At 41.8% G+C, this 23521-nt stretch overlaps 1 protein-coding gene and 1 long non-coding RNA gene across 2 annotated transcripts; one reads left to right on the top strand and one right to left on the bottom strand.

The window, feature by feature from the left end:
• Positions 1-712: 712 nt before the first annotated feature.
• Positions 713-3638, bottom strand: LOC141548058 (uncharacterized). The gene is made up of 3 exons (XR_012483787.1): positions 3256-3638; positions 912-1202; positions 713-826 (listed from the first exon to the last, which is right to left on the bottom strand). It is a non-coding gene; the product is annotated as an uncharacterized LOC141548058 (long non-coding RNA).
• Positions 3639-10395: 6757 nt separating this feature from the next.
• On the top strand, positions 10396-12261 carry LOC141545765 (GTPase NRas-like). The gene is made up of 2 exons (XM_074273015.1): positions 10396-10601; positions 11113-12261. The coding sequence occupies exons 1-2, from the start codon at positions 10505-10507 to the stop codon at positions 11715-11717; spliced, it is 702 nt and encodes a 233-aa protein (XP_074129116.1). The 5' UTR covers positions 10396-10504; the 3' UTR covers positions 11718-12261.
• Positions 12262-23521: the final 11260 nt, after the last annotated feature.

Genomic DNA, 23521 nt, shown 5'->3' with positions numbered 1-23521 from the left:
AGCTACAGGTCTCCTTTAAGAGTACCACAGCAGAGTACTTTTTCCCCCAAAGGACATTACTCTGACTTTATTTTAAAAGCTTCCTGTAAAACAGAAGTTTGAAGCTTCTATGTTTTGGCTTCTTTTGACCCTTTGAAGGAAGCCTATGGACACTTCATTGTTTTAAATTAAAAAGAAAAGAAAGTTCACAAAGTTACAGATTACATTAGGGACACGAAAAAAAGAAGAGGAATGTCTTTATATAGAAGTGACATTGCAAACCTAAACAAATTTCTAAAGAGGCACATAATAAAGTTAGCCAGGACACATTTCCTTGCTTATGTTCCCTTGTTAAGGACTGAAGCCAGTGGCTTAAAAGTAATGGTTTGGTTAATTGGAAGGAATCCTGGTACTGGGGTCTCAAGCCAGCCTTCAGCGGGATATCCTCATAAGAAAGCAGGAAAGAGTAACATGCTATTGTGGGCCTTCAGACTGCCCAGGGCAGTCTAGGTTGGGCAGCTGACATCATAATCCATTCAGTTCAGAGTCCCTCACTTCATAAGATAAGGAGCCATCTTTCACTCCCTGTAATTCCTCCTCGCCCACCTCTTTGGAAGGATGGGTTTATTGCATGGAGCCTAGAGGCTCTTCTGTGTCCACTCAAAAGAACAGCTCATCCTCCATCCCCCCCCCCTCTCCTTCTGACTGATGCATTTGAAGAGAACGGGCTTACTGGACTGAAAATGCAGGCCACAGAGAGGGCCGGTGCTGTGCAGAGTCCTTATCCCACAGTGGGAGATGCTATTCTCCGATTTCTCAAAGGTTTCTTGCTGGCCCTCAAGGTCTTCTGTTAAGAAAAGAAAAATAGTTGTATTAAAACAATTTCCAATAACCTGGGGAAACCTGGGAAAGGTGGTTCATTCTACACGAACCTTTAGAGGCTGAGAACTAAAACTCCACAGTCCTTGTACTAGACTCAAAAGAACTTTGGGCTTGGGTGCTTCTTCCTGAAGGACAGGTGCAATCCAAAAAGCAGGGCAACCCTGCACTACCCAGCAGAACGCTGTGCTCCGACTCCTTCAAACCAATCCTGGGGCAAAAGGTTCCTGTTCAGGTGAAAGATCAGTGGATCCTGTTTCGAGTAGTAGTCTTCCAGAGTAGATAGATGGCCTAGTGTCCACAAGAGGGAATGGATGCTCTTCTCATGCTTCTTCCTCCGATTCCTGCACACAGGACACAAACAAACTAAATAAATAAATGAGGCTGAAAAACGCCTGTCAGGGCCCCAGTAGTTATCCAACCTCTTTCCATGTTTAAGAACATTACAGTCAAATGCAGATATTTTAGGCTCTGTCTTTACCTTCCACTCATGGACACCTGATTTCACTGATTTGGGTGGAGCTGCCTTACTCATAGATAAGTGTTTCCCAACCAAAACTAGAGGTGGAAGGATTAACAGGTGGCTCAATGGCATGAATGCTCATGATATTTATCCCTTGTATTCTTTTTAAAAGGACATTTTAGTCTTTAATAGCTTTTTTTCTTTTTGCAAGGCAATTGGGATTAAGTGACTTGCCCAGGGTCACACAGCTAGGAAGCAGTAAGTGTCTGAGACCAGATTTGTACTTGGGTCCTTCTGACTCTAGCCACTGCACCATCTAGCTGTCCCTAAAAGGCCATTTTTACACAGCTGTTTCATTTAACAGGATCCATGAAATTTTTAAAATTAAAAACTTCCCTTTGGCAGTTTTCACAAACTGGTAAAGCACAAGAGGACCTTTAGGATTTCTTTTCAAAATTATGGTTTTTAAATACATAAACGATTAAAGTAATCTACTTATCGAGATCTTAAAAGAATAAGTTTACAACTCCAGGTGAAAAACCATTGGTTTAGAAACTTGCATTTATTAGGCCTTTGAAAAAAAGAATTGGCCACACTAATGACTAAAGAAGAACTCGAGAGCCTTATGAAATGCAAAATGGACAATTTTGATTGCAATTAAATGAAAAAATTTTTTGCACAAACAAAAGCAACATAGAAGGGAAGCACACAAAACTGGGGAAAATTTTTTACAGTCAGTATTTCTGATAAAGACTTCCCTGCCACCCATTTTCCCTATTTTTGGTCTTAACAAAAAGATATCTAAACTAAAAATAAAACTCAAAACCCCCAAATCTGCAATTACCTGAGTTAAAGGGAAGGTCATAGAGTTACTGTTTTGTCCAGCACACATGCCACTAAATATACCACATCCACCAAATGAGAAAGAAATGCTACTATCAGATTTCTTTGTCTTTGAGTGAAAAGAACAAAAATAACAAAATTACAACATAGAAAATATAAATATTTATAAATTGCTCTTTTTTGTCTAAGTCTTTTTCATTTCTGAGTACATTTTTTTAGTATAATTTTTTATTGACAAAATATATTCGTGGGTAATTTTTCAACCCCGACCCTTGCAAAAACTTCTGTTCCAACTTTTTCCCCTCCTCTCCACCCTCTCCCCTAGATGACAGGTAGTACAATACGTGTTAGATATGTTATATATGTTAACTACATAAATATGTATATACATATATTATATTTATCTTGTTGCACAAGAAAAATCAGATTTAGCAAGAAGGTAAAATTATTCGGGAAGAAAAAATGTAAGTAAACAATAGAGTGCAAATGTTATGTTGTGGTCCACTCATTTCCCAGTGTTCTTTCATTGGGTGTAACTGGTGCTGCTCATCACTGATCTGGAACTGATTTGGATCCTCTGAGTACATTTTATAACAGAGTGAAGAAGCCAAATCACCAGGCATCAAAAGAAGGGCACAATTTAGGGGCTGGGCTCAAGTGGACAATATCAGACAAGTCTGGTAATTCCTGTGTTACATCCAGTGAAATGCTGTGTGTGATGATTTGGATCTGATCTATATCTCAGCATTTCTCTCCCATTTCCTTTTTAATTTGGAAGATACTTTCATTTTAACCAAATAAAAAGTTGTGCGCTAGAAACCAATTTTAGGATGCCCTACAGCAAAATGCAATTGGAGAAACACAGCAGGTGACAAAAATGAAGATTTGTGAGAGAATAATTAGGCAATTTTTTATGAATATAGTGTCATACATCATAGGAACAAGTCACATATGAAGAGAGGGTGAAACAGAGACAGCCACCAAGAGCCCCCTTCTAGCAATGAGCAGTCATCAACCATTACTAAAGTCAAAGTTAATTCTGGGAGCAGAATGAAGCAACTGGCCCAATTCATGCGAGCATCAGCGGATACCTGTTTCACTTTGTTTTCTTCCAGGAGAGGGGGATAGTGCAGTGTCCACAATGGGGGATGGAGGTTCTTCCATGGTTCTTATGCTGATTCCAGACAACACGGGACAAAAATGAAAACTGAAGAACGCCAGTTAGCTCTAGGTCTCCTTTAGGTGTTCAACATTCCTTCCGTTTTCAAAAACAAGCAGAAGTTCTGACCCAAGTCAAGTCTCTGAAGCCATCAGGACCCCACAAGTTGCACAGCAGCTGGAGTTTTTCCACAGAAAAAGGGAAAACGCCAACATCTCTGCCTCTGTCAGCAGTTATTGGGACTGTCCTTTCCAATTGTGGGGAGGCCACTTGAGAAAGAATGGTGACAAGCCATAATCCAGTCTGAGGTGACCATGCCGTCATTCTAGGACCAGTGAAAGGACCAGTTTCACTGAGTACAGAGGAGCCACCTGTAGGATCTGCAGGCACGTGAAGGGCCGTCTGGTGGACGAGGGATCCCGTTTGCTTGGCCACCAAAAGAGCAGAACCAGGGCTAGTCACCAAAAGGAGCAGAGGACCAGATTTTGGTTCAGCATAAGGAAGCAAACACCACACTTATAAACACTCCAATTTATCCACTGTACTTTTTAAAAGGACATTTTTATACAGCTGTTTTATTTAATAGGGTTCATGAAGCTTTTTAATTAAAAACTTCCCTTTTAAGATCTCTTCCCAAAATTATGGTTTTTAGATGCATAAAATAAAGGATGTAAGAGGATATAGAAGAATCCTTTTTTAGTGTAATTCATTAATCAAAATATTAAAAATCACAAGTTTCCAGACTCAAGGTAAAGAACCCTTGGTTTAGAAGCTCACACTTGTCCTTTGGAAAAAAGAAAAAAACCATTCCCGCTCCTCCAACATTCCCCTCCCCTTTTGACTTCAAGGAGCTCATCTCTTGGACTCCAGCAATGATTACTGGAGTTAAAGTGATGGACCCCGAGTGACTCAGACTACTGTCTAGGACACGTGCTACTGACCACACCACATCCATTGAATGAGAAGACAAGGCTGCTCCCCAACTTCTGCCGATTTCTTGGTTGTAAACAAGGCAACTCATCTACACTGTCTTCTCTGCAAGAAAAGAAAAGTGAAGTTAATTCAGACAACTACAAGAACCTACAAAGTTAGGATTATTTAAAGTGACTCTTTAGTTTCACCAAACTGCATTAAAGGCCTGTGGACTAAAAGATAAGACTGACGTGCAAACGATGATGGAAAGAGGAGATGGATAAACTTCTTGAGGGAAAATAAAACTCAGATAACAACCCCCACCCCCAATTAAACATCAAAATAGAAAAATAAGAAAATGCTACCGTAAGTCTCCTTCCAGCAAGGATTGGAAGTCAACCATGATGAACGTTGAAGTTTTCACCAGCTCGGATGGGGAAAAAAGATTCATAATTCAAGCAAGTATCAGTGAATACCTCTTTTCCCTTGATCTTTCAGGAGATAGATGATCTAGTATCCATTTTGTGGAGGAACCATCCTCCAAATTCTTCCCATAGTTCTTGCACTGATTCCTAAGCACAAACACAAAAGCTAATAAATTAGGCTGAAGAACACTAGTCAGATGCAGTTTTCCTCTAGGTACCCAACAGTTTCTGTATTTAATATCCCACAGGATTCTCTTAAAGAGCACTGAATGCTTTTCAATTAAGTCCTTTTCCCCATGAAATATAGAAATGAGGTACTGGACCCAAAGAAAGCATCGCTAAGTGTTGGAAGCTATGTGAAAGTGCTTAATTTAAGCCTCCGTTTCTAACTCCATTTACACGGACATATTCCTAGCTGCAGACCCACTCCCGGAGCTCAAGTTTCAATATAAAACAGTATAGATTCATAGTATATCTATTCCTGCCAACATGACTGCTAGTCACCCAATAAGATAGCACGATTTTCACGTTCTTGTAAGTGTTTGTATTTTACTATGGGAGAGAAGTGTGGCGTCTGTCTCAGTGCTGACAATTGTGACACTTCTGCCCAAGTTTTCTGATCGTTAACATCTCTGAACAATTTCAGACGCTTTAAGCTGTGTGGCCCAGCAGAGCTCCAGGAAGGCCCCTCTTAGAATGATGTCTCAGACACTCCCCAATTGGTTGGGCAAATCATTTCTCCTCTGCCTTCGCTTCCTCATTTGCAAAATGATAGCAAGAACTCCCAGAACTGTTGGGGAATTCAATGAAGGTTAATTCCTCTATGAATATTAACTGGTCTGAAAATGTAGAGTTCCCATCTTGGGAGGGCAAAGGGCTAACTAGGACAATTTACACATTACTAAGAACATTACACACACAACTTCCTTACTATTGTCCGTTTGGGGATCGTTAGCTAGATCCTCTCCTTTTCTGGGTCACACCGTGGGCAGGATGGCAGTCAGAGGAGCAGGAGCATTGTGATGGCAAGAGGCCCAGAAGGAAGAACTTGGAGAACATTAATAAGTCTGTATTTACACGGCCAGGCACTGCACTCAGTGCTTTACAAAATCTCATTTGAGCCTTGGAACGTCTCTGGAAAGGAGGCACTATGTTATTGTCTCTGTTTTATAGCTGAGGAAACAGGCAGATGGAGGCACGAAGGACTTCCACAAGGTCCCACAATTCACGTCTGAGGATGAACTCGGGCCTTTCAGGTTACAGGCCTGGCACCCTCCACTGGGCCTGGGGAAAGAAGGCAGACTCATTGTCAGGAAATCAGGAACCAAGATTCACCAACAACATAAATCCAATAGTTCAATTTTCTCACTGTTTTTATCTTCACTTAATGGGAAAAAAAAAGCTTTCTGCATTTAGAAAAAAGATGCACGGAATAAGCTTGTGTCTCCAGGCTTCTGGGTCTGTGGGTCCCTGTGATTTTGGCCTACAGCTGCCAGACTAATTGAGGCAGGGGCCTGGGAGACAACAAGGAGCGTACTTGCCATTGAGACAGGGGAAGTGGTCAATATTGTATGAGGATGTATTCTGATGGAAGTAGAAATCTTCACATAAAGAAGACTACAGAAGTTTCCTTTTGCCCCACTGAAATCACACCAAGGCCCTGGCACAAAGCGAACTAAGGTTCTTATTCTGGGATGCCCAAAATAATGTTGGTTTCAGGCCATCCCCTGAATTCCATGGGCCTTAATGTTTACTACTTAAATTATGCTTTCACTGGGATGAGGAAGAATGCGCAGATATTCACTCCAAGTGGTTTGCCTCTGATAGTACTAGTTTTACATCCTAATATGCCCGTACTATAAGGCTCAGGGATACCTTTCTACCAAAAACTGATGGCTTCCAAGGGAAGAATTTTAGGGCCAGGGAGAGTTCCCTATAATCTCCCCTGTGTTTCAGGGCCACTCTTTCAGGCAGGAAAGGCCTGGTCTGGTCCAGCCCTGAGCACCATGCTGAGTTCCCAGGATTCCAAAGTTCAGGCAAAAGGGATCCTAGGGCAATGCATCTGTTCTGCTCCTTTAAGGACACTGGCAGCTTGGTCCATTGAAAAAAAAAAAAAAGAAAAAAAAAGATAAAGAATCTGAAAATCCTAGCCACGTGCCTGTCCTACCAACCACAACCTGGAATCTGCTCGTCAATCAATTTCCATTTTTGGTTCTCCTGAGTTACTTTAAGTTCAAAGTTTTCAGAAGCTACCCAACTTTTTTTTTTTAATTTCAAAAATTATTATAGCTTTTTATTGACAGAACATATGCATGGGTAATTTTTCAACACTGATCCTTGCAAACCCTGCTGTTCATCTTTTTCCCTCCCTCCCTCCATCCTCTCCCCTAGATGGAGGCAGTCTTATACATGTTAAGATTAAAGTATGTCTTAGATACAATATACGTGTACATATTTATATAGTTCTCTTGTTGCATAAGAAAAATCTGATTTAGAAAGGTGAGAATGACCTGGGAAGAAAAACAAAAATAAGTAAATAGAAAAATTGAGCTACCCAACTTTCAATATCAATACACTCAAATTTGTTTATATGCTTGACACGTGATTTCAGTGAACTGGTACCCTCTCATTACATTACATCATTATCAAGCAACTAAAATTACTCCAAATTATACAATGTTTTGGGGGAAAAAAGCACAATTACAGAGTTATAGAATCTACACCTGTGCTTTTTTAAACTCAACTTACCTTGGCAAGGAACTGGAAACCGAGTGGATGCCCCTCAATTGGAGAATGGCTGAATAAGTTATGGTGTATGAACGTAATGGAATATTATTGTTCCAAAAAAAATGAGCATATTTCAGAAAAACCTGGAAAGACTTACATGAAACTGATGTGAAGTGAGCCGAGAATATTGTACATAGTAACAAGATTATGTGATGATACCAATTTCAACAATGAGGTGGATTCAAGGTAATTCCAATAGATTTGCGATGGAAAGTTCCATTTGCATACAGAAGTGGAGACTGAATGTAGATTAAAGCATAGCATTTTCCCCCTTTTTTGGTTAACTTTTTGGTTTTTTCCCTTTTGATCCAATTTCTTGTGCAAAATGATGAATATGGAAATATGGTCAGAAGACTGCACATGTTTAATCTATATCAGGTTGTTTGGGAAGGGGGAAGAAAGGAAGAGGTTTAAGAAAAAATTAAAACACAAGGTTTTACAAAAGTGAATGTTAATCTTTGCAAGTATTTGGGGGAAAATAAAATATTAAAACCCAACTTACCTGACAGATTGACTTCTATCAAGTTTCTGTAAATCGTTGCACATAATTTTCTTGGAGGGAGAAAGAAAAAAAATATACTTGAAACTGAAAAGCTACATGTAGGTTGTATGCACATTAATCAATCCAAAGACACGAATATTATGAGTTACCTGCTAAACAGAGGTGAAATAGGAGGCATTCTAGCCCTCTGAAAATGGGCAACCTTTAGAACAGAAAACAAGCAGGGGACAGAAGCCAGTTTGGACCTTGAGCCATACGAAGTTGTGGGGAAGGGCTCAGTTAACAGGCATGTCTACAGGAGTTCAACTTCGTGTGTCTGGCACTATCATCAGTTAGGAAGTGGTCCTGGTGATCAGAGGGCACAACATAGGACAGGAAAAATTGGCAGCCTGGATCATGCACTTGCCAGTCTTTTGGGGCAACTCGGAAGGAAGAAGGCTGAGCTCTCAACCAAGTCTCAGGTCAAATGGTTTCAAACCTAGACTAAACCAAATATATGTTACCAAGAACCTTAAGTCATCACAAAAAAGTAGATTTAATTTAATTCACATTTTTTCTGACTTCTAAAATTACAGCCTAATGTAAAAATCTCACAATAAGAGCCAGGTAGAAAATGATCTAATTTTATGGAAATGTGTAGAAAAATAGTCAAAATGCCCACTTTCAAACAATGTGTTATTTCTTCTTGTCTTCAATTATTGTGTACGTGTGTGTATGTGTATATACACAAAGAGAGGGATGGTGGCTATGGTCAACAAACTGGGAAACCCCATTTCACGCAATCCGTTATGACCAAGCAGTGGTTTAAGCAGAAGTCATAGGGACCCTGGTCTTGTCAAAGGCAGAGCCATTGCCTGCTGGCACCTTCCCTCCCCAGAGGATGATCTGATAGGACGTGGAATCAAAGCCATCATCCCAATTGTCTCTGCACACAGATTTCAGTTACCTGTTCTCTCTCTCAGAAGATGAAAGTTCCAAACATTTCCAAGAAGATCATTAGAACAATAAACAGGCTGTTTTTAAAACAAATCCCTTTGCCTTGATATATTCGCCAAGATAAAATAAAACCTGGAGGAGAAATAAGATATGATTACTAAGAACACCAAATGGTAGTTTGAAACATAGATGGATATGTATGGGGGATGATGGATGGGGTAAATGACAATTATTAATATAACGATGGAATATTGCTAATACTTACTGATTGTAACAAGACCTGGGATGGAGGACACAATGAGTAATAATGCTTGAAACTTGAGTGATGAAGCAGTCTTTATTTAGGAGGTGAGGCTTTTATTTGAAAAGGCCGCTATATAAAGTTTTTAACACTACTTTGTTGTCTACGGTAACTTTTAGCAAAATGTAATTTCCCTCTTTTCAGTAGATCTAGTTTTGCTTTTGTTTGATTTGAGATCAGTTGTAAAGCTTGCCTTTTTTGCTTTAGCCAAATAGATCCCCCCCCCCCATTTTAACTGTTAAAATGTCTGCTTTAAGGGTTATTGTGGTTTCTAATCTTATTCTTCTACAGACTCCTGATTTTTTTAATGAATGAGTTTATCCTCTTTTAACATGCAGTTATGGTTTGTTTCTATTCTTTTCTAATGAGTTTAAGGGTTAGGGAGAGCTGGGCATATATTTGTAGCCAGCCGGGAAGCAGTTGGCAATTAGGGAAAGAATAGGAATGATGGACTATTTGGGGAGAAGGCAGGAGGAGACGGCATGGAGGGTGCATAGAGAAGGGTTGTTCTGGACAAGGAGAGGGGGCATTTGAGAATGCCATCAAGGGTGGGAAAGTAGCAGATCATGTCAAAAGGTGGTGAGATGAGGAAGGAAGAAAGAAGAGTTCACAGCTAGTGTTTTCAATTTTCTTGATAAAGGACAAAGATGACGTTTCCACCTGTGATGAAGGCAGAAGGGGATTCTTTGTGGACACCTGGAGAAGAGAATCACAGCAACATTTATGGTAGCCAAAAACCGGAAGCCCATCATTGGGGAAATGTTTGCATTAATTATGGTCAAAGCATGGGATGGAATACTATTTTACTGTCAAAAACAGGGATTCCGAGGAATTCTGAAAAGGGACTGACCCAGAGAATGAGGAACAGAAGCAGAGAGTAAACAAATGAATCCTGACTTGAATAATGCCAGTGCAGAGACCATTAGACCAAACTTTTTTTAATCGGAACTGTTAACTGTGGCTGGGAAAATGGACCCTGTGACTTCTTCCTCTGGACACAGTCTGGGGGACTACAGGTACAGAAGGTGCTTGTCGGGCTCCCTTGATTCTGTCAAGAGTGGGCGCTGCTTTTATTGGGGAATGTAGTGACAAAGCCAAAAGATAAGAACTTGGTATATATTTTTTAAATTAAGAAAAGACAACTGGAGTTTAGAGCTCTAGGCTCTGGAGCTTCAAAACACCTGTCCTCGATTTAGGTTGATAGGACCCAATTATAAAGAGTGGTGGTGTGCACTTAGTGTCCCTAAAGGAAGGGCCAAACCAGTCTTGTCCTAGGAGTTCTGAGGAAGAAGCCACCTGAAGAGGCTTTCAGGAAAACATGAAGAAAGTATACCTGAAGTTAAAGGAGATCAGAAAAACCGAGAAGGTTAAAGATGGAAGCAACGTCAGACGCGACAGTGAATGGAAGGAAAAAGGTAAGGTTGCCCAGAGTCATTTTGGGGAAGGATGGAGGGAGGAATGGCATTTGGAGGTGGAAAAAGGATGAGAGAACGAGTTCAGGGGATAAGAGTGGGGCTTAAAATAGGGATCAGGGCGTTAAAATCTGGCTTTCCCCCATGGACTTGTGGACTGAAGACTTGTGAGCACTATCTTTTGGTCCAGAAGCTCCGGCGTCCAACCTATTGGTCAGCAAGAGCCAGGAGATTCAGAGATTTCAAGTATCTGAAGTTCTGTTGTTGGGAAGAAAGTTGAGCCTTGTTCACAGCTGGGTCCCAGGGAGCTTGAAAGGGGGGAGGAAGGATTGGCAAAGAAGCCAATCGATTGGGCCGGAGGCAGGGGGAAAGTCTTCCTCCTGAGAGGTGACCTCCAGTGAAACGGGATGACTTGTTGAAGCCCCCTCCTTGAGCCTTGAAAGTAGACTAGAGACCACTTGAGTCCTTTCCAGTTCTCATGGCTTCTGACTGGTTGGTGTCCATCTCTCCATAGGTGATGCAGACAAATGCAGAACCAAGATATATAAGTTGGTGGTGATGGGCACCTGCTGTGTGGGCAAGAGCGCACTGACCATTCAGCTTATTAAGAACAGATTTGTGACCGAGTATGATCCCACCATCGAAGATTCCTACCGTAGACAAGCAGTGGTGGACGAAGAGCCGTGCCAGCTGGACATCCTGGATACCATGGGCATGGAGGAGTATTACTACCCTCTGAGGGACCAGTTCATCCACTGGGGGGAAGGCTTCCTCTTTGTCTATGCAGTGAATGACTTCAACTCTTTTAAGAGCATGAACGCCTTCTGGGACCATCTGCGGAGGCTCAAGGACACAGACCACGTACCCATGGTGTTGGTGGCCAACAAAGTAGATGTGACCAAGAGGTTGGTGGACCCCACTCTGGGCAAGGCGGTGGCCAGGAGCTTCGGGGTCCCCTTTGTGGAGACATCAGCCAAGACTGGGCAAGGTGTGGAGCAAGCCTTCCACGAGCTGGTTCGTGAAATTCGTAGGAAGCAAGCTGAGGAGATAGTGCTCGAGAGTCTCCCCAACACTAAGAGGTGGCAGGCCCGGAGGTTCAAGCATTGCACAATCCTGTGAGCAGGTGCACCCTTACACTGATGCTGCCCCTACTTACCTTCTCTCTCCCCTGGCCAAGAATACCCCCACACAGCCCCTAGCCCCTCTCCTCAGCCCTCAAAACCTCCATCTGGACCCTTCCTTCTGCCTGCTCTAAACTGCCAAGCCCTTTTGGGCCTTACCGGGATTTCTCCAGGAGCCTCTTAGAGGGACCCCCACCCGTTAAAGGCCTTCTGCCTTTGGACATAAATGCCATTAATATTTTGGCACCCAGATAAACCCCTCTAGACGTTGCAAGTTGCAGTATTTTAATTGCCTCCAAGAGAAGAGGGGCAGAGGGTCTGGCTGTAAACCTTCTTAGCAGTTACCTCACAGCTACAGGTCAGGGTCCCCTTGGGAGCCCTCTGACCTCGGCATCTTTATATACTACCTCAGGAGTTCTGGTGAAAAGGGCAGGTGGGCAACTCTTTCACCCAAGTATGAAGATTCTAAAGCTACCTGTTTGGCTTTAGGGGAAGGCCGTGAATAGGAAGAGGAATTCATCTTAAAGGGACTTCTTCACGCTTTGATGCAAAGTTGATTTTTTTTTTTTCCTAGAATTTCTTACAAATAAAAGTTTTTGGTTTGTTTATAAGTGTGTTTCTGGTAGTTTCTTATGGGTTGGTATGCTGGAGGTAGGAAGAACATAAGTTGTTGTATGACCACGCGGGGAGACACACACGGGGGTTTTAAGTGTGGGACTTTGGGCTTCAGTTTTCTCACCAGTAAAATGTGAGTGGGGGGAAGGAGGGTTTGGTCTAGACTGGAGGTTTCCTCTTCATTCTCCTTTGGGAAAAAAGTCACATTCTCCTTGTGTTGTTCCAGTGAATCACAATGACCTTTCCCGTTCTGCACTTGGGGACTTGCAGAATAGTTCCCTAGTCTTGCCAAAAGCTGCTGGTTTGAATCAGTCAGAAAAGCATCCTTAGTTTTAACTGGTCCAGGAGTCTGTGGACCGCATTCTTCTTTGGGGGTGGGGGGTCGATCAGGTTAGATAGCCTTGGAGATCCTTTACTCCTTGGAGTCCATACTGGACAACGGGGCCAAGTGCGGGGTTACAAGCTACCCTTGGAGCTCTCTCTCTCTGCCCCGACAATTCACCAGTGTTGTCTGCCAGCCTCTTGGAAGGCACTGACCCTTCTCATACAGCTTATAAGTTTGACTGATTTAGAAAGTTTTGAAGTGCCTGCCCCAAGGACTTGTCATGGGGAGCCCACTGAATGTTAGCCAGAGTTAAATTGTTCTACAGAATGGTTGGAATGATTCACGGTGCATTGGTTCTTCAAGTTTTCCCTATATTCCCTCCAACACTTGTCACTTTTCTTTTGTCATTTTAGCCAGAGGTGTGGTGCCATAGTTCAATTGCTTTAATTTGCATCTCTAATCAGTGATGATTTAGAACATTTTCATATGACTAAATAGCTTTTGACCATTCACCAGTTGGGAAATTATTTGTATTTTTTAAATTTGGCACCATTTTCACTATAGGAGACAGGAGATCTTTATTAGAGAAACTTGATGTAAAATTTCAGTTGTGATACAATGTATTTCCCTTCAAAAGGAAAAAGGGAGAAGAAAAATGCTTCGATCTGCAATCAGAACTCAGTTATTTATCTAGATATGGATAGCATTTTCTTTCTGGATAGTATTCTTTCATGAGTTCTTTGTACTCATCTTAGATCGTGTTGCTAAGAGCAGTTACTCGTAGTTGATCATACAATGTTGCTGATGCTTTGCACAATGTTCTCCTGGTTTTGCTTATTCACTTTATATCAGTTTGTACAAGTCTTTCCAGGTTTTTCTGAAATCTGCCTATTCATTTCTTAGAACACAATAATATTCCTTTATATTTCATAAACCACAAATTCAGCCATTCCCCAATTGATGGGCTTCCCCTCTGTTTCCAATATTTTGGCCACCCCAGAAAGGACTGCTATAACTATTTTTGCATATAATTATTTATATCCTTTCCTTTTTTTTTTTTTTTTTTTTAATTATCTTTGGGATACAGACCCGAGTCAAATTGTATTCACAGTTTGGTTGCCCTTTGGGTATAGTTCCAAATAACTCTTGAGAATGGATATTTCAATTTTCCATCTAAAACATTTATCATTTTCCTTTTTGTCACATTGGCTAATCTGATAAAATAATTTCCTAACGAATCCATGAGGCAAAGAACAAAACGGTCAAAAGAATGGGAAAAAAATAGAAGAAAATATAAAATGTCATCATTTAAAAAACAAATGACCTGAAAAATTTGAGTGGAATTTAATAATTATTGGACCACTTGGGAAGTCAATTTTTTTTTTTTTTTTTTTTTTTTTTTTAACTTAGGAGCAGCTAGGTTGCACAGTGGATAGATAGAGCACCAGCCCTGAAGTCAGGAGGACCCGAGTTCAAATCTAGTCTCAGACACTTAACACTTCCTAGCTGTGTGAGCAAATCACAATTGCCTCAACCAAAACAAAACAAAAAAACCCAACAACAACAACAAAAAACCTACTTATCATATTTCAAGAAGTTGCAAAGGAAAATTGCTCCAAAACAGTAAATCCAATATTATTGAATTCTTCATGAGGATTAAGAATATGTTTCTACATCATTAAGTCCTACATAAGTACTGATAATAAATTTACTGTGAGAAATCTTACATCACCACATTGCTGCTATGTAGTGGAAATTTTCATATTCTTTTTATATTTAAATATTCCTAGCCTGTTTGCTTTTGTGAAATCCTAAAAAGCTGCAAGTCATTTGGCTAAGAAAGCCTATGCTTTCAATCCATAAGTAGCCATTTTTAATTTCTTCTCTAAGCTGAACTATTTGTACTCTTGTTATCAGAGTGGAAATCTGGCCGATTTACTCTAGCAGTAAGCGAAGCTCTGTGGAGGAATTTTAGGTGCCTTTTAGGATAAAATAAAGACCTGAAGGAGTTTGCCTGAATAAGTCTATGGGGACTGCCTTGCTAGAAGGAGCTCTAAAAGTTTTAATGTGATGCGTGTAGAAAGGGACATTTGGAAACCCTTTTGCACAGAGGGAATCACGGCAAAAAATTTCTGTTCACAACAATTTTCATTTGAGAAAGGAGCAACACTAAACTGTTGCTGAGGTTTCCTGTAGGGAGAGCTCTTTGTAGTTTGGAAATCTGTGGACCAAGGTTTCTGTTCAAGATGAAAGCTAGTTTTCTTTTGTCTTTGCCCTTTCACTTGTAGGTTGAAAAAAATCCTCAAGGGCTAATAAACCTAAAGCTAAGTAGAGATATTTGGTCAACTTTGAAAAATGCTTCTTATTTCATTGGCTTATTTTGCAAAACTTTGTGGAAAGTTTCTTGTTCTGAAAATTTATAATTTTCTGTATTTGGAAATAATTGTAATTTTTATCTGCATCTGGGATCTCATGTGATTTGAGATTTTACTGAATAACTCTGGGGAAGCAATAGAAATAACATTGTTTATGCTTCCTCAGAGCTCATAGGGAACTGTTCTAAACTTGGGGTGAGGATTGGGAAAAAGAGTATACTCTTAATTTGTCAGAGGGCATCAAATTTCTTAGAAAAAGTCTTCCTCTACTTTAGCCCTGTGTCTCCTGGTTGCTGATCTTTAAGCTTCAAAGATGATTTAGATGACTCTTGTAGAGACAATTGCCTTGATTTTTCAAAGTCAGAATGTTTGAACAGTAGAGCCCAACTACTGAGCTTCATGCCCCTTTCCCTTCTAACTTTGGTGATGGCACTTAGTTTGGCATAAGTAGCAAAGGCAATGTTGAAGTTTTTCTTGTGAACCATCATCATCAGGTTCCCTCGAATATCCAGCTTAGCCAGTATAGAACTCGAGTTCTATCATATTACTTCTTTTGATCTTAACATCTGATGGTTGGGAATTACCAGGTAAACCAAGAAAGTAGGTGTATTTCTGTCTTCCTGGATGGGACTGGAATAAAGGATCAGAGAGAATAGGAAAAATGTGTGAAAGCATTCACTTTGAAGATTTTCAGTTGCTTTTTTCTCTGGGAGGGAATTCCATTCACAATGGTGGCTTAGAGGCAAAAGAGAAGCAAATACATTCCAGGCTGGATTTCCTTCCACCATGAGTCGGGCAAAGGCTTAGGTGATAAGAAACGAAGAACAATAGTATTTCCCCACTATGGGAATGGTCTTAAGAGAAAAGGGCCACATGGCCAATCTTGGCTTAGATCTCCTTTCCCCTTTTCTTAAAGCCAAACAGAAGATATGAGTTATCAATGTATCTGTGTACAAAGCTACTTTCAGTAACATTTGTGAAGAAATAATGAATGTATGAGTGTGGATATGGTTCTCCCTGCCTTGCTAAGCTAAGGTTATTAAGAGATCTGCTTAAGGCTAGATAAGAAGGGAATGACAAAGAATGGCCTTTTTAATCTAGGCAGAAAAAAAGGAATCAATCTGGGGGGAAGACTCTTTGGAGTTGGGGTCAAAACAAAGACCCATAATAAGGCAGCAACTCAAGAGGGCCATGTGACTGGACTGTCGACCCACAGGATTTTATTTTCCCCTTGTGTCGTCCAAGTCCACTTGGACTTGTACAAAGTTCTCATTGATTTTCCTGGTTTTTCTATGTCTTCATAGCCAACACTTTCTTAGACTTTTGCCTTCAGGCCCTGACAGTCTTCAGGAGTCAGAGCAGGAGGTAGCTGTCCTTCACTCGCCCCTCACCTTTGCTACAGGCTGTTGCCATCTGCTCACATCCCTGCCAAAATCCACCTTGCCTCTTCTGTCATGGGGCCAGAGGTACCACACTAAGACTTCATCCAGCCTGATGCTTTTCTTTCCTTATCTTTAAGCACATAAGATCCATGTGAGAAAGAATTGTGAAGGCAGTGAGGTTCTGACACAAGTTATCTGAAGGGAGGGGAAGATCTCAAAGCCTCGACAGAACATTTCAGGCCTTCTTAATCCCAAGTCCAGCAGGAATGACTGGCCATTTTGACCCAGAGACCTCTTCTATCTATACAAAGTCTTGAATGGATTAATTTCTGCATTTACAGTCTTCAGTAGAGAGCAAGCAAGTTTTCACAAGGGCTGTTCTATAGCTCTTTTCCATTCTGTAAATAGTATTTGTTTCAATAGAACCAAGTTCCACCTTAGATCTTTTCCAGCCTACATGGGCTCCAACCCCTAAATCAGAATTATTCAAGATTAAGTGAAGAAATATCAGAAATTATTATGTCTAATGACTGCCAATAACTAGACATAAAACAAGGAATTTGACCCACGATTGGGGAATGGGATCCAGGAGCAAACCCCAGCTCAAAGGGAATGTTGGTATTCTCCACAGGCTGCACTTGGTGGGGAATAGATACTTGATCACTGATAGTACCTGTAATACTCAGTTCACTGTACCCATTCTCACAGGAAAGCTAAGAGATTCAACAATGGATTGTCTAGCTTTCATCATGCGTTTGAATGGAGACCCCAGAGTGCATCTGCTTCCTGGACATACAAAGTGGAACAGATTCCCAAATCTGGAGTCTAAAAAAAGGCTTATTGCCTTTTCATTTAGGCAACCGAAAAGCATTTTTTTTAAACTAACCCTGAGCTTCTCCCATAATAGCAAAAACCCATCATTTCCATACTAATGTTTTTCCATTGTTGCTGTTGATAACAAGACATGGAAGCAAGGAATCCCATAATAGGAATGCAAAAATGACTAGTCAGAAAAAGGGAATAGTTACAGGAAGGGTTCTAAGGCTTCCCTTTGAATCTCCCAACTCTGCATTTAGGAAGATAGGAACGAGTACAATAGGACTTACATAGAAGTTAGCATACACCACTGTTGGAGGGAAACCTTGAATTCATGAAATCCTAGATCTGTTTAAGTATATAAAAATTTGAGGGTCCCGGTGTATGGGCAAATACAATACTAATACAACAACGCTCTTTGGTTTGGGCCATCGGGCTAGAGATGATAGGTTACATTATTATTGTTACTTTTTTTAGGATTTGAGACAGTTGAGTAGAGAGCCAGACGTGAAATCCTTAATTCTGATTGTTAGGATGGGGGTAGAGAGGTCCATCCAGAATGCACACTTGTGTTGGCATCTATGGGCTTCCTATTCATCCTGGATAATGCACAAGGAAATGAGGAAGACAGTCCAAGTTTTTACGATTCTGTGTTCCCCAGAGCCAGCCACCTGGCTGGTACAATGTCTATGATCTATAATTGTGTGTATTTTTGGCAATCTGACAGTTATAAAAAAGTCAAGTAGGAAGTGACTGGTGATTAGACATAATATCAAGAAAGCATTGATTTCATGAAAGAATGAGCCCTGGAGAACCGGGAGACAGGTATACTTTTCATTCTACCTTCCTAAAAGAACTGAGACAAGAGTGAAAAGCCGAATACAGATCATTTATAAACATCCGAGGAAAACCAGAAGCAGAGCTCTCAATCTGAGAGGGACTTTGGAGGTTAGGTGGCCATCCCATCCCAGCGTGGGTGAGTGGCTAGTCATAAGGTTACAGGTAGTCGAGTAAAGTGGAATTTGGACCCAGGCTCTGACTGTAGAATGTTTTCCCCACTAGAAACCCCACTGGCTGCTCCCTAGCAGACCATTTCTCCGCTCTGTACCATTAGACTCTTCATGGGGGCTCAAACCTGATGAAGTCTTACTTGGCCTTAGGAGTAAAAAGGGCTCTTCTCCCTCTTTTCTGAGACTTTATTAGGTCCTGAGAGCAGGGACTAGAAAGACCAAATTTGGAAAATGGGTCAGAAGTCACCGGATTGGGTGTGGTGGACTTGGTATCCGAGCCTACCCATCATCAGGAAAACGTGATCAAAATAAGACAGGCCAAAATAACGACTCCCCCAGCATCAGTATAATGGCCACTGGGGAGTTTATAAGGAGATGAATACATGGGGAATTGCTCTAGTCTTCCATCTGTTTCCTGGGGATGTTACTATCAAATAGGAGCTAGATAAAGCTTAAAGGGGGAAAAGTCATTAAGGAAAAATAATCGATGAAGTATTCTGCAAAGCACAGAAGTATCCCATAAGAAGCCTCAGTAATGGGCTTGGGTGGGGGTGTGAGATGACCACGTTCTGGTCTCTTTATAGCCATATCACTTAATAATAACTAATATTTATCAAGTACCTGCTATGTGCTGTGCACTGTGCTAAATGCTTTGTAATTATGATCTCCTTTGATCTTCACGATTCTGGAAGTTGGCTATCCTTATTTATAGAGGAAGAAAGAAGGATAAACATTAAGTGACTTGGTCAGAGTCATCTGAGGCCAGATTTGAACTCAGTTCTTCCTGACCCCTCGGATGCTCTAGCCGTTGTGCCACATGGCAAACCAGACCACCACCTTTCTACTCAAAAGCTTGTGAGTCCAGAAACATCTTGTTAAGAAAAATCTTCCTTCTAACAACTTTCCCCGCTTTATCCATTTCCTTCAAGATGGTTCTAGAATGAGGGTGACAAAGGTCCACTCGAGATAAACAGATGACATTTGAACACCTTAACTATAATGGGGAAAAATTCTCCAAATTTCTTCCAGAGACAAGGGCTAGGGTGGCTCCTAGACCATATCAAGATGGTATGGGCATGGAAGCCTTTTTCCCCAGAAAAGATTCTGGCATACAGGAGTTCAAGGAGACTTCAAAAGTCAATGTAGCACTTATCCCAGAGGAAAAAAACAACCAAATCAGTCATGACTAACACAGGTAACAAGTGGTCATTTTGTGCCTCTGCTGATGGATCATCTTAAAGGAAGGGCAGTGTCAGATACAAATTTTGTACTTTGTACCATGGGACTAGATATTTCAGATTCTATTTCAATTCTATTTGGGACAGGGATCCAAATCCTGTTTTTTCCTGACCTAGAGAGGGAGGGTACCATCAAGTTCAGGCACAGACATCTTTTTGGCAGGCAGGCAGAAACATTCCTTACCAAAGATCTTTAACAACCATTTCAGAGAACACCCCTGGCTGGGGAGGAAGGACAGACGTAGCTCATCTGGAGGGCTGACATCAGTATTGATTCTGTGCCCCTAGAGCGGGTTTACTGGCACCCAAGGTGAAGTAACATCCATTATTGTGCTCTTTGGGCTAAGAGACTCCCCTGGGTCAGTGCTGCTCAGATGCAGAGCAAGGAGGCCAGCTGATTCTGAAGGGAAGGCTTTCAATGCATCTGCCCAAATAGCATCATAGCACAGGAAAAAGCACGTCCAGGGGCAAGTTGTTGTGGTGGAGACCCATAGGAAAGAGGGTTAGAAAGCTCAAACATTGGGGGCTAACGGGAGATTCGGACTTTCAGAGGCACCGGGGGCTGAGGTCCCACCCAGTTCCAGTGGCATTCGACTCTAGAGGTTCCTCACCAGGATGCTCACCTTGTGGTGAATGTGGCCATTATCCCACAGTCAAATACTACAAACGTATGAACAGGGGAAATAGACGAGGAAGGTGGTAGAGGTATCTCTGTGAGAACTCATCTGGGAGTGGAGACGGAGGAGGAGGAGCCAGCAGAGCAAAGAGTGGGGTAGGGGGCCAGGTACTTCTCAAGCTGACCCTGGGGCCCAGCCTGTACCGATACCTACTTTTCCTCCAGAAAACACTACTTAGAGGGAAGCTGTTGTTCCATGCCTGGAATTCCAGCAAGTGAATTCTCGGCTTGATTTGGCTGCCACTGAGAAGCTCCGGGCATCCCAGATTAATAGAGACGAGAGTTATACTCAAGAGAAATGACATGAACAAGGAAGGCCTGGACCCAGCGGTCCTCTCCTCTCAAGATCCATTGTTTCAGCAAAGGAATTATCCCCTGCAGCTACATCACTGGTGACATGGTCTTTCAGCAGAGGTGGAATCAAGAGAAAGAGTACAAGTCTGCAGGTAACCAAGGAGGTGACACAGCGACACTGTCAGCGTTTGGGTCCAGGGCACCGTTCTTAGGAATTAGGAAAAGGAGGTGCCTCCTCAGTGGTCAGTGAATTAGGCCCCGAGTAGCCTTGATCTGGCTACTGTCCTTAGAAGGTGGAAAGGAGGAGGAACAGGAGGGTAAAGAGGTCTAGGCAGCAGTAGTTGTGAGGTTGTGAGCGACTGGCCCACAGAACGGCACATTTCAGCGATACCCTTTATAGCCTCAAGAGGAGTTTTACATAGGGGCACACTTGGCCCCACAATGCAAAGCCAACAGGGGCTAGTTTTGCCTTGCCTACAGGAGCAAAACCCTCCAAAAGCAGAGCGGGAGGTGCTGTCACTGAGCCTCCCAGACCTGAGTGGCCAGTCAATAGAAGTGTCCATCCTTGAATGTGCTGGGGCAAGCACAGAGCCAATTCGTTCTGGAAGAGAATGGGTCAGAGCCTAGACGGCTGATCCTTCCATCCCTCGTCGCCAAGCTTTTGCTAGATACCAGTTCCTTCTAGCAGGATGCAGCCCGAGTTGTGCATGAAAGTCTCCACCCCTGCCACCCCTCTGCCCCCAGTTGGCTAGCAGAAGGCAGTTCTGTGAGGAAATAGCAGCTTGTAAAATAACTTGTGCAATTTTGGGGGGTAGGACTTCTGCTCACCAAGATCCAGAAGTCTGGCTCTAGAGAAGTAGGGATTCCCTTTGGAGAAGTAGAGCCCAAATGATCAGAAGCTGTCTCCTGGTGTTGAGATTGTTTTAACCCCAAACCTGGTCTCCACTTTCCATTCCGAACTAAGCCTTCTTACAATCGCTTTTCCAAGCCCCCTTTTTAATTGTCTTCCATTAGATCTCTGCATGGCTGCATTTTTGTTTCTAACCTTAGAACTTAAAGTTCTTAAGTTCTTAGCAGTTCTTCACAGAAAGTACTTAAACACTCTCCATCCGTGCACATACAGCCCTAACGGTCCATTCCTGTCCGATGGGATTTTGCCCTGGCATCTCAGTCTAGCAGAGACAAATGATCTGACCGCACCTGAGAGCTAGAAAGAAGTATTCTTGCCCCTATTCTTGTAGGACCAAGGATCCTGATAGAGCTTATCACCACCATTCTTTGGGGCTGCAGCAAAACCAGAATTTCATACTGGATACCAAGATCAAAATGCCTATGTAATTTTTTTTTTTAAAGTTTCTATTAGTTTTTTTTTTTTTGACAACATATGCCTGGATAATTTTTTACATTATCCCTTGCACTCACTTCTGTTCTGACTTTTCCCCCTTCCCTCCCCCCTCTGCCCCTTCTCCTAGAGGATAGGCAGTCTTAGTGTTAAATATATTATAGTATATCCTAGATACAATACAAGTGTGCAGAACCAATCTGTTCTCTTGTTGCACAGGAATCAGAAGGTAAAAATAACCTGGGAAGAAAAACAAAAAATGCTCAGTTTATACTCATTTCCCAGTGTTCCTTTTCTGGATGTAGCTGATTCTGTCCATCATTGATCAATTGGAAACGGATTAGCTCTTCTCTATGTTGAAGATATCCACTTCCATCAGAATACATCCTCATACAGTGTCATTGTTGAAGTGTATAATGATCTCCTATGCCTATGTAATTTTAGACATAAGGGGCGATATCATGAATTAGGAAGTTTTCTTGTCAGATCTATGGATAAGGGAAGAAAGGATTATTGGCTGAAAATTTATCTGATCAATACAACTCCAAATGGCTCATAATAAATCATGCTATCTACCTTCAGAGGGAATTGAAACTGAGTGCAGGTATTTTACTTGATTTTGTATTGAATGGGTGGAAAATAGAAAACAGGAAAACAACTTAGTGTTTTAAAAAATTATGAACGATAACTCCTGGAAGCCTAAAAATCGTGCTCATTCTTTTGGGAAACTGGACGTTCTCAGTATATTTTGGCAAAATGGGGCTCAGAGATGAACTTTTAGTTTTAGTAGAGCAGAAGACAAACCCAGGCCTTTTCCCACCAAACCCTGGAATTGGGTAAGCCAAGAAAATGAGTATATTTTTCTTCTACATGTGGAAGGAGATAGTTTTTGGTTCTATCGTTTCCCCTTTGTACCTTGTACTGAATTCCTTGCATTTGCTAGTGACAAGACCCCTTGGGCACCTTGTTTCTGAAAGGTAAGATCTTCCCCACCTCCATCACAGTCCTGACAATGCCCTTACAAGCTGTGAAAGCTCAGCACAAGGATCATTACCACGCAGTGGTAATGAGAAAAATCGAAGGCTTTTTGGGAGGCAGCATAAGCTTGGTACCAGACAGCTTTGGGATTGAGAAGATCTGGATTCAAAGTCCTGCTAACAAGCTAATCATACAACCAGAGTCTTACTCTTCAGGGACACACCAAGCCCTAAAGCTAAGCTAGTTTGTTATTTAGTCGTTTAAGCAGATTCTTCACGATCGCATTTTCGGGGTTTTTTGGGAAAGATACCACAGTAGTTTGGCATTTCCTTTTCCAGCTCATTTTACAAGTGAGGAAACTGAGGCAAAAGAGGCAAAGTGACTCCAGATCATAGCTAGTGTCTGAGATTGGACTTAAAACTCTGAAAGGCGAGTCTACCCGATTCCAGGCCCAGCATTCTTCTCTACTACATCTTCTAGTAGCCTTAAACTAAGCCAGGCGGGTAATCAATTTGTGCCTGGAGATATTGGCTGTTATCTCTCAGCTATCAGGGATTAAGTAGATCCTTGACTAAGTTGGCAGGGATTAGGTGGCCACTATCATTTCTGATAGCTGAGGACAAATGACTCCCTCCCCTCAGAATCCCAGAAGACACTCGGAGGCATTTCAGGAAGTAGATTCCCTGGTTAGGGTCCCTCACCATATCCGACTAAACCAGGGATATCCAGCTCTTGACTTTGAGTCTGCCCT

Source organism: Sminthopsis crassicaudata, chromosome 6 (assembly GCF_048593235.1).
Source record: "Sminthopsis crassicaudata isolate SCR6 chromosome 6, ASM4859323v1, whole genome shotgun sequence".
Lineage (NCBI taxonomy): Eukaryota > Metazoa > Chordata > Mammalia > Dasyuromorphia > Dasyuridae > Sminthopsis > Sminthopsis crassicaudata.
The sequence above is the reverse complement of the archived record's forward strand: the minus strand, read 5'-3'. Positions and strand labels throughout refer to the sequence as shown.

Bases quoted from the DNA above. Each gene is read 5' to 3' on its own strand.
- LOC141545765 (XM_074273015.1), top strand. From the start codon at position 10,505: ATGAAGAAAGTATACCTGAAGTTAAAGGAGATCAGAAAAACCGAGAAG. The intron at 10,602-11,112 runs GTAAGGTTGCCC...ATCTCTCCATAG, and splicing joins CAGTGAATGGAAGGAAAAAG to GTGATGCAGACAAATGCAGA.